Raw genomic sequence first — 11,478 nt, 5'->3', positions numbered from 1 at the left:
TGGCTGGTCCAGAAACAATAGGATACATAAAACTTATCAAAAGTTTTGTAAAGGGGAGGAAATTTATCATTGACTTCTAGTAGATGGGAACCTGATGCTCAGGGAAATGAAGAATATTCTGCCCAGTGTCAGGCTGGAGTCAGTGGCAGAATCAGCGCCTGCTCTGCTTCCTCTTGTGAGAAACCAGCCTCTCTGCAGAGATTTCAGGCTGCCTTCTTCCACACCCGTACCTCTCTGGGAACCAGCAAGGCGGGGGCTGCAAAATTTTTAAATATGTATTTGCTCCCATATTACCCAAATATCCCTGAATACCTTCAAAAGCCTGTAGTTAGAACAATGGACAGAGGTCAGAGGATGTCACTGCTTTAGGCGAGCCTGCTCATTCACAGCATAGTATTTGCTTTTTTGGTCCTTCCCTCTCTGTTTTTCTTCAAGACCCTGTACTAGTACTGAAGTGCTGCTGTTATGGCTTCACATGTTTCCAGTCATTTTATTTCCCTGGGTCCATTTTGCGGGGTTTTGTTTGGTTGCCATGAAGGGATGTATTTTTTTCCTTCCCATCATCACTAAGTGTTCATGCTCAAAACTCTTTTGCAGATCCCAACCAGAGATTTAAATGGGACTCTTGAGAACGCAGGTAACAAGATCTTGATCACCCTATTACCTGAAGAATGTTAATCATTGATGTCCTCACAGCATAAATAGAAGCAAGCCACCCAACTCTCTACAAAACTGAGCATTTGTATTACTTTCAAGGACTCACCAAAAGATTGTGCTGAAGACTATACGGCTTTCTTGTGTCATGTTCTGAGTACTTGCACTGGAACCAAAAGCCAAGGAAACCAAATAGCTGGGATATTTGTAAGGCCAAGAACAGTGAATAGTTGGGATATTTATAAGAGAATATGACTTGAGTTCACACCTCCAAACTGGCATTTTGGCATGCTGGGCATTCTTACTTCTCCTAATCCAATTCAAATTCCCCTCCCTGCGAGCAGTTCATACTGATGGCAAAGATCTCTCATGCTAGCAATTTTTTCTTGTATTTTATTCTGTTTGGTTAGTGACGGACGATTCACCGGTTCCTGAAATTCTCCAGCAGGAAGGCAATCCTTGCTCACACCAACAAATCCCAGCGACTCAGATGGGACTCACAGCAAAAGCAGGTACAGAACAGGATCGTGTATTTGTTCAGACACAATACAGACACCATGTGTAGGAGTCCAGCAAAAAAAGAGAAGCAGGACCAAAATTTCTCAGTTGTAATGCCATAAATAAAACTTGGGGTAGTTTGCCAGATAAAGACTTCATGGAGAATGAGGTCTTGTCAGAGAGACTAGGAAACCTGCTGTTTACAACCTTAGCAGACAGTTGGTGATCTGTAACCAAGCAACAGATTTGTGGGTTTGCTTGAAATGAACTGGTTTATAGCAAGGCAAGAGGCTTATTTAACTGAGGGCTTTGGGGAATGGAATCTTTTCTTTAAAGAAACATTTTAACTATAAAAAAGGTAAAGAGAATTTTGTTTATAAAACCTTTTTACAGTTTATTTCCTATCATTAATTTCTTAAAATATATATATATATATAAAAATGAGGATCTGACTAAATGAATCAGGACGTTAAATGATAAAGTTCCGTCCATGTAAACAAATAAATAATTATTTACAATCTTTGGCAAAACAAAATGAAATTTCATTGATCTCACTCTCTCACACACACTTGCAAGGAAAAAAAAAGAAAAAGAAATTTAAAAAACATCATAAATAATTTACATAGAATAGGAAAATTATGATACAGTCCAAATATTAACATCTTCATCCCCACACTGATGTCTCTCTCTGACAAAACAAAAAACCCTACACAGCCATTACAATCATTACATTTAATGAAGTCACCCTCCCTTCTGCTTGGGACTTGGGGATACAATTTGAAACACCAAAAGTAAAAAACTGAAACATTTAAAAACCTCATGAAGAGGATTTGGAAAAAAAAAAAAACAAACCAACAAAACCAAAACACAAACCAGAAACAAAACAAAATTGAAACAAAAACAAAACCAAAAAGATTTGATAATATGAACACTATAAAATGTGCAATAAAGCCAGCAACTGTGGATTCTCTTCTAATGAATATAGCAACAAAATCTATTTCAAGGGAGAAAAAGTTGATTCAACATTTAGCTCACTGTGCCCTGTAAGAAGGCAGAGGTACTGTATTATTCCATCAGTTAACCCATCTATGAACAAAAGCACACCAGCGTGTGTTCTTTTTGTGAACAAAGCTCATACAACTTAAACAAAATAAAAAAAATGCTAAACATGTTTATACTATTGTATATCTGAGTAACTGTTGTATCTGTTTAGAATAAACACTGGTATCCCTTCAGCATTATTTAAGAAGTTCTATATACAGCAGACATAGGTAACAATACAAAATATTAAAATTAGGGTAACTGGATATATATTAAGGTTCCATTTATAAATTCCTTATTATTATTCATTTAACTTTAAAGCATACATGAATATAACCCATGAAACTCTACTTAAGTGTATACCATGCTTTGACAATATCTACATATTGTGATATGCTTTTAAAAATAGCTTTAAAATATCATTATTTGTGAATGTATTACTGATGCATTATATGACATGCTTTAAAATAAATTATCAGAGAAGGTAGCTTGGTGTGATAATCATAATAAATACTAACAAAATATTTATAAATGGAACCTTAAATTCCTACGTTACCAAATTAAGTAATAGTGGCGTTGCCACCTTTTCAAAAACCCACATCAGGATTCAGGATGTCAAAGTGCTTTTTGCAGCAGAGGTGGGAAAGTGGTTCAGGTTTGTTTTGCTCCACATGGTCATGGTATATTCTTTATTACAAGGGAATGCAAAATATGATGGAAACAGAACAACTGGAAATAATTTTTGAAAGTCAGACAACAGCAATAGCTTTGGATGTTTAAACGGGTCACTCTTCCCTTTCACATGGGAGTTTCTCATTCAGTTCCATTTGGCCTGAATGTCTACTAGACAATGCTTTAGGTTGCAAATCTGACATTTCTACCAGCTGTTAATTTTAACAGGTGTTATTACGAGCATCCTCATAAGCTAAAGAACATCTTTTTGGATCAAGAAGTGTTCATAATTGGTCTTTACTTTATTATCCAAAGGCATTTTCATTGTTATATAGATACTGTTGGCGTGGCCTTCCATTACTTTGCTAAAATTAGACCCAGAGGCTTTGTGTTACTGAAGTCCAGTCCTGATCAGAGCACGGAAGTGTCAACCATACACCTAAAAAGTTATTCAAACACATTTTTCCTCACTTAAAGACAATGACTGATAATCATCACCCCCCTCTTTTTCTCCATATATATATAAATACATTAAGTAATTACATTTTTATATGTAAACGTCATTCCTTAAAAAAAGACAAATAAACAAACAAACATGTTTTGCTAAGTTTTCACTCTACAAAAGTGTTCTAATATATCAATCTGCTTTTGCTTCGGTGGTGGGTCGGACGCTCACGTTTAGGTCTCATTAGTCCTGGCTGTGAGAAGGCACTTGGGTGGAGGGATGGCTGAGGCACTCCTGGCAGCAGGGAGGTACCTGGTGAGTGGAGCACGAGGACAGAGGACAGGAGGTACACAAAAATAGAAACTGGGAGTACCAGGATGTACTGAGGTGTCTAGGTTGCATAGCATTTACAGTACTTTGCTGGTAATGCAGCAACCATTGCTCAAGCATCTGAAAGAAATGGGAAAAAACAATATTAATTGTGGTTGTCTTATTTTGTTAGAAAGTCAGTCACACAAGAACAGAGCTCCATCATGACACAGTATAGGGATGCAGCACAATGTTTCCCATTCTGCATTTTCCTACAAATGTGAGGACGTTTATATAAAAATAGATATCTGCCTATATAGATAGAGACACACGCATATGTGTATGTGCACCTGTGTATCTAAATGTATACAAAAAAAATCATACGTAAGAAAACTTGGGAAAGCATTTTCTGTATTTCAAAACATTTTGGACAAGGCACTATAGACAGACATGCTCATTAAAAATATCTGCTCTCTCCTTCATGCCTCTTGAAAGAGGGGTGATCCAGAAGTAGCTCTCTGCCCGCAGGACACACTCAAATAGCCTACAAAGGAAAGTGGATATACAGACAGAATTCTAAGTGCATATCTCACTCAGAGATTTATTTCTATCTCATTTTTTCCAGGTGGGTAGTATTAAACATCTGGGTTTTGTTATTCAAATTGAGATTACTATAGGGGCAAAGGGCATTCATGGTATTTCAACAAATCAAGGTTTACTCCATGCTTTGATATTACAGATTGCTTTCTGTGACTAGAGGATACTTTTCATTTCCATATTTCATGCTTGCTCCACAGCTTATCAAAGGCTTCAGCGTTTTCCAGACATTTTCTGTAACTAACCTCTGCATTCATATTTGAGGTCAGAGAAATAGACCATCTCTTGAGAAAAGACAAAAAGACCTAATCGTCCACCAGCAAAGGTTGTATCATAGATTGGTCCAGAATCCACCATGACTTGTTTCCCTTCATACACTAAAACTCTGTAAAGAAGAACATAATTTAAATTAGACAAGGAGGCTAATGTGGAGTCCAGTGCTAAGGGCTGGTAATGGTTCCCAAGAACTGAAACAGAATTAATTTTAAGAAGGCATCAAAAAACCCAACTTCATTGTAAGGATCACTTCTCATCTGTATCTCACGCCCACCTGGCGGACAGCCATAACACATTAATCAGAAGCAGTGGAGCTGTTCCATAAGTAATTTTATGCACACCATCTGCAAAAGATTTCCCAATTCTTTATTTAGAACAGTCATGTCTCCTGGAATGAACTATGTCATGTACTAGCATTCATTGATAAGCCTCTGTCCCTGTGAACTCAGAGGTTAGCACAAGACCTCGCCACATCACTTAGCAAAATCGTCATTACAGCTGTGTGAACGGCCGATTTACTTATCTTTAGGTGCAAGGGCCAACATCAGAAATTGGAAGAACCTTCCCTTTAGAGTCAAACAAAACATTAATTGGAGCCATGCTGAATCTCAATTTCAGACATTTTAAGAGCTTAATGAAAGCTGGAAGGATTTGGACACAAACAGCTAGACTAATAACAAATTGGAAAAGAAGGAGAACTTGGGGTTTTAGGGGTGGTGGTGGGTTTTTTTTTGGTAGTGTTTCAGGCATTCACCCTAGAGCCAAAAGACCTCTAAAGATGCCTCCTCATTTTCCTTCTCTATCAGATAGATTACCCTTCCTTGAACTTGGATTCTCCACTTCTCATGGGAGACCTTGAGATAGTCAAAGTTCTTAGCTCTCAGTCTCTTAAAATAGCTTTTGGGCCAAATGAGAAATGACTCTATAGTCTGTTAATTAAAGCAGTCTCTGGAGGAAGGTATTATGGTCCTGCTTCAGTTGACAATACATGAGTTATACAAAGCAGGATGGCTTCACATGAGGATGCACACGCTTGAGCAACTTCCTATAACTCAGGGGTTCAGGACAGATTTCTACTTAGGCAGAAATGCACGTCCAGCACTTGCTCTACCTTGAAGTGTTTTATTTTCTGAAAGGTGCCTAAAAACAAGTATGAAACTGCTCCCTGAAAACAGTATTTCATCGATGGTAATAAGAAAAGCAAAAAGAATGAAAGGTTCATGTAACCCTATTTAACGTAATTCTCAAAATTTCAAGAACACAAAACGTATGGGAAGAGTTTAAAAAATTATTCATCCCACCGCAAAAAATTAGGCAGCTCTAATCATGTTAATACTAAATTGCTATTTCTGTACAAATAAAATGGCTTCATGACTATATTAGTGAAACAATTGATTTTATTTATTTATTTTCTATAAAAACACCCTGAAGAATGAAGGAATTTAATGCCCTGGACCACAGAATTTGTCATGCTAGATTAATCTAATTGGATACCAGCTGAAACATGCTTTGTCTGACACTAAGTAGATTCCTGCAAAGGAAGATACAGGTAACAGCATCACAAATGAAAAACTCAAGTTTCCTTTTGACCTATAACAGTCAATGCTTTGCACTGCAATACTTCGATGCATGAAACTCTTTTCTTTCCAAGAAACAGATAACTTAGTAACTTAGTCTATCCAAATTTGTCTACCCTTTTGTCTTTCACAGCCAAGCGAAACTCCCCTGCTCATAAGCACAAACAAGACCTTAAAAGGTAAGGTCAGACTCTGCCCTTTGAAAAACATCCTTTACAGTTACAGTAGTTAGTAGAAGATAAAATTGACATGGACAGTTAATGCTCGTTCTTTGGAACATCAGATAAACAGCTGGGCTCTAAGGGAAGTCATACACCATAACTCCTTGTGTGCGGTACAGATGTGCTCATGGCTACTTCTGCAGTATCTCGGATAAGCCACTATGGGAGACAGGATGCTGAAGTAGACAGGCCGTTGGCCTACTTCCCTGTGGCAATTCTGATGTTTCTAATTAATTTCATTCATTCAAATTCCAGAGGCTGGGGAGGAATCTCGTATTCTAATCTTGCTTTGAGTTTTGCTCAGGAATTTTTGGTCCCTTTACAAAAGAGCTATTGAGAAAGAATTTTATTTTTTTCTTTAATTTAAGAATATTTAGCTGATGTAAATATTGAACCATCCAGACTACATTAAATACATCTGAAAAGGAAAATATCTTATTCTAAAGAAGACAAAATGTCCCCAAAATATTGGAACAAACTGTCACACAAGTATCATTATCAGAACTAAGCAAGAAACTGATAACATAGCTCTCAGATCAACAGAGACAAAAGTTTTGCTACTAGAAAATACAGAGGTGCAGAAACATTTCTTACTTTATTAGTCCCGTTTTAGGCCTATGAATCAAATGCCACCTGTAAGCAGTATAATCCTTCCAGCCAATGTTCTTGGGATCATGCCACAAAGTACGCACCTACAGTAGGAATACAAACGCCTTATTAGAAACAGACTGTGCTCCAGTAACTGTACATCCACTATAGTAACTGTACATGCAGCCAAAGCTTATTTGCTGCAGAGCATGGAACCGAAAATAGTGTTTAACATGGTATGATCAACAGACCTCCTTTATAGGGTGAGAGCAATGAAAATTTCTGTCTTAAATTATTGATCAGTTACTCATCTGTAGTTTCATAGCTGGAGTCACCAAAGACCATCACAGCACTGAACCTGACTTCCTTTAGGAAGTCCTGCCCGTTTGCACACACACCCCCACACTGCCAGAGACGATGCTACTTTTCCTATCTGTAGGAGCACCTCCACCAAAGGAGAGGGACTGCGGCTTCCACAGATGTTACTGCCTGTGGCCTGCTCCTTGAAATCCCTCGCATTCAGTAAAGGTCCTTTTCCTGCAAGGAGCTCCAAAGTGCGAAATTCCTATCCACGTGCGAAGTCCCACTAACTTCATTTCCAAAAGGCACAAGTTTCTTCCATGGCTGGGCCCTATTTGGAACAGCAGCAGTTTTTCTCTCTTTGTTTTCATTTCTTTTCTCTTTGGCTGTCACTGGTTACTGAACTCTAAACCACGTATAATTCAAACAAGCTGGAATGCCAAAGCAGCAAGTGCCAATACAGAGGTCACAAAGGATTTGTGGATAACTGAGACTTCTCACTCCTTTTTCTTTGGACCACACCACATCTTCCCTTTTATACATGTAATTTTTTCCATTCATAATTTTTTATACGTGTAATGTTTTCTTTGAAACACAATGCAAATGTTATTATTGACACCAGTAATATGGGAAATGAAGAAAAGCTGATAAACGTCTGCAAAAATTTGAGGTGTGAAAGGAAATTCTTTTCAAGACACCTCCCTTCCTTTTAAAATATTAGTCATGCATTGTTGACCTGAAGTGTTAAATCTCTCACCTGTCCAGGGGTGTTTCCTGTGTGCCAGAGAGCATTTCTCAAGTGTTCACCGGTACCAGTTGTTGAATTCACTACTTTGAGCGACACACCAGAATAGCCATAAGCCCTGGTGGGTTTGTCCTCCCAGTAGGTCTGAGTGACCTGCTTCCACATCAGAACATAAAACCGACTGCTGGACTGGTAGCCAAACACAAAGCCAGCATAGTCATCATCGCGGTCTGTGTTAACATAGAACGTCCCACTGAAGTCAACAGAGCTGAACTCATCGTAGCCTGGGAGAGGATGGAAGAGACAAACCATTGAGTTACAATGCTGGTTCAGGCTGCCCACACCCAAGAGTCCCAGCTCTATCCTGAGTTTTGCCAACAGTCATAAACTATCTTTTTCAGTTTCCTTGCCTGTAGGAGAGGAGGTAGTCACACTTGCCTACCTATAACATGGAGGCTTCTGGAGAGAAGTTAAGTTGTTTACAAGGGGCATTGGAGACAGCACTGCACTTATATCAAGTTCTGGGTATCTTCTGTGTGTTACAGTCAGTGATGAGACGAATGGTCAAAGGCAAACAGTACTGAGCTGTTTTTAATTTGGGCATGTACACTGTCCCCGTGTGTCAGTCCGAGGCTTGCAGCACCAAAAAGCTGTGTTTATCTACCTTTTTTTTTTTTCCCTTCCCTTATCACCAGATCACTGGTTACTTGTCCACAGACAACAGCTGACATCCAATACTCACCTACGGCTATTCCAGGATCAGAGTTGGCAGTCTGCACCAGTTCCTTGCCTTGGTGGCGAATAACCCAGTTGGGATCAATCTGAGCTGTTCCCTTGGGGTCCAGGGGGACCATCTGGAACTTTCTGAAATCAGTTTCACTGATGGCATTGTTTTCAGGGCATACATCGTAAATATCTGGGACATTGTCATTGTCAAAGTCATCTTTGCAAATATCACCTCTGCCATCACCTATAAGCAATGTGAATAAGCAAATGCAATTGTTAGCAATTTGTTCAGCCTTCCTAACATCTCTCCCACTGATGGAAGAAATTTATGATACATATATGTTATTCTCTTGTTTCCCAAAGAACGCTCCAAATGACTCCAAAGAAAGCTTCGTTCTCTGAAAGTACATTTGAAATGTTGGTGGTAAGGACTGAAAGAAGTCATCAACTTAGATCAGGGCCAAAATTGTTGTTAATAAAACTGTCCTGTCGGTGGTTTATGACAGTGATCAATCTGGCCCCAGTCTATATGCTGCTTTAGAATCAGGGTGGGAAAAGCTGGAAGTTTGCTATGTCGATGTAATTCACTAATGCTTGTATTACATTTTCAGTTTGATTTGTCCCAGATGTGGATACAACGCCGCATTTTAATATGATCAGTGTAAATGAATTCAAACAATAGCGTTAAAATCTTAATCTTCTTGCACGTTACTAAATCCTTATATACTATTGAAGATACTAAACTTTCTTCAGTCTCTTTTATCTCTGTTTTAAGATTCCTTCAGCAACAATCCATCTCAGGTGCTTCAGATTGCAGAAGTGTCACCTCTATGTCAGAAGAAAGTGGGGACAGTATTGCAGTAAAATATGCATATGTGCTTAGTACCTCTTTCACTTGTGGGTAGAACAATTTGTCTATAAGAAATGTATCGCTTCAGAAAAATGTAAGAAAAAAGAAAGAAGTACTGTATCCAACAGGACTAGCCTTGGAGGAATAGAAATATTGAGTTTTGTTACATGACTTGCAAGAAGCTTTTTAGAGAGCCTAAAAATACGTCCATACAGCTCAGCCACAGTTGTGCATCTGCTCAACACTTTTACTGTGCTCAATATTTTTTAAAAAAATAATTTCCTTTCTTAATTTACCCTTAATATTGGTAGAAACCAGGAGATGTGACTTGCCTTGAATAGCAGGTGGTGAAAGGAGGCATCTAAAAAAAAAAAAACCCTCATTGCCAACGCCACTGTTATTCAGTGGCACACAAAACACTTGAAAATAAAGTAGAAAAACTTGGCTAGACAAGTATAGAAACAAATTCGCAAATGGCTCCGACTTTTACAACAGAAACCACTGGATATTGCGCTGGGTACTAATGTAAAACCAGAACTGCCAGCTACTTTGTTTCTATCCTCATGCAGCTGAGCATCTGCTTTTTTTTAAGTGTTTGTGACCACTCTAAGAATATGGGAATTAACACAATGGGAAAGAGCAATGATGCAGCTCATTCAATACTGACCTACTACTAGATGCTTCACAGACAAATGGAAAGCTACATTACTATGCCTAACCAGCACAGCATTATCCAAGTATGAAGCTTTCAAAAAGAAAGCAGAATGAGGTTTAGGCAACAGCCAAAAAAAAAAGTAGAGAAAGCTGAAGTATCCAATATCTCAAAGACTTTCTGCAGTTCAGATACATGGTAAAATGGTCCCATTTTCCACCCTGGCAATCAGCCATGGAGAACTCCAAATCCTGACCAGCTGTGTGCTCCTGCACCTGTTTGTCTTAGTACTTATTGGAGAAAAGAGAATGAATTTCTAATTTTATTCCCTTTGCCAATATCAAAGAGGTAATTCTTGAGTCACAGGAGAATCTAATTATTCACTGAAAGTCCTGCTGATGTTCATTTGGTACTGAGCTGCTGCTGACAACATTGATTCCCTATCAAGGAGAGTTAGAAAGCGTTTGTTTACCCAGCCATGTCCAACAGCTCTCTCCAGGGCCTCATCTTTATATGCTATAGCTCACATCTTCAAGAGCGTGGGAGCATCTTTTGGCTTTATTTATCACTTTTCCAAGATTTCTGTTGGATCTGTCACTAATAATAGTGATGAGCTGGCTAAAATGTTTAAATTTACACTTTTTGTGAATCCTTACTCCATACATAAATGTAGTCTCCCTTGCAAGATCCAGGTGACAGATGACTATAACAAACTATCCCAGTTTGGGGGCACCCTTATTCTGGAATATTTCTGAAATTAAGGGGCTCTTCCAGGGACTTGCAAGTACAAAGATATTCCAAATATATAATTGGACTGAAGGGTTAAGTAATTTAAGAACTACTACTGACTACCAACCAGAAACTCCCTATTGCCAGCAGTTGTCTCACCAGGAAATCAGTCAGGGCTCAGGATTTTATCTTTCTAAATGTGCATAAAACCATATTGTGTAGGTACTAAATTCTGCTTTCAATTTCACCAGCGTAGCCATGGAATGACTCCAGCATGCTCTATAACTCAGAACAGAAATTGCTCACCTGTATTTATTGCAAGCACCATTACTTATAGATATATTATGGTGGGTTTTGAAGGATCATAAATGTTTTCTAAATTACATTTATGATTGTGAAACTATCACTATTTCATTCTTGAAATACTGCCAAGCATAGAAAAGGACCATCTGAGAGTGACCAGCAACATTTTCCCACAGAACTGAAGAACAACTATGTATCCATGTTTTAAACCGTAACATGTACATCATCAAGACATAGTTAAAGCTACCTATAAAGCAAATTTGAGAAAAGCTGCTCAGGAATCTTTTTTACAAAA

At 38.4% G+C, this 11,478-nt stretch overlaps 1 protein-coding gene across 1 annotated transcript in view; it reads right to left on the bottom strand.

The window, feature by feature from the left end:
• Positions 1–1,167: 1,167 nt before the first annotated feature.
• Positions 1,168–11,478, bottom strand: part of THBS2 (thrombospondin 2) — a 35,112-nt gene continuing 24,801 nt past the window's right edge. The window contains exons 18-22 of the mRNA XM_030035939.2: positions 8,666–8,893; positions 7,936–8,207; positions 6,885–6,982; positions 4,462–4,601; positions 1,168–3,760 (exon numbers count right to left, since the gene is read on the bottom strand). Of these exons, the coding sequence (XP_029891799.1) occupies positions 3,753–3,760; positions 4,462–4,601; positions 6,885–6,982; positions 7,936–8,207; positions 8,666–8,893 (746 nt within the window). The 3' untranslated portion in view covers positions 1,168–3,752. The remainder of the gene's footprint in view (positions 3,761–4,461; positions 4,602–6,884; positions 6,983–7,935; positions 8,208–8,665; positions 8,894–11,478) is intronic.

The sequence above is a fragment of the Aquila chrysaetos genome, chromosome 13 (assembly GCF_900496995.4).
Source record: "Aquila chrysaetos chrysaetos chromosome 13, bAquChr1.4, whole genome shotgun sequence".
Taxonomy (NCBI): Eukaryota; Metazoa; Chordata; class Aves; order Accipitriformes; family Accipitridae; genus Aquila; species Aquila chrysaetos.
The sequence above is the reverse complement of the archived record's forward strand: the minus strand, read 5'-3'. Positions and strand labels throughout refer to the sequence as shown.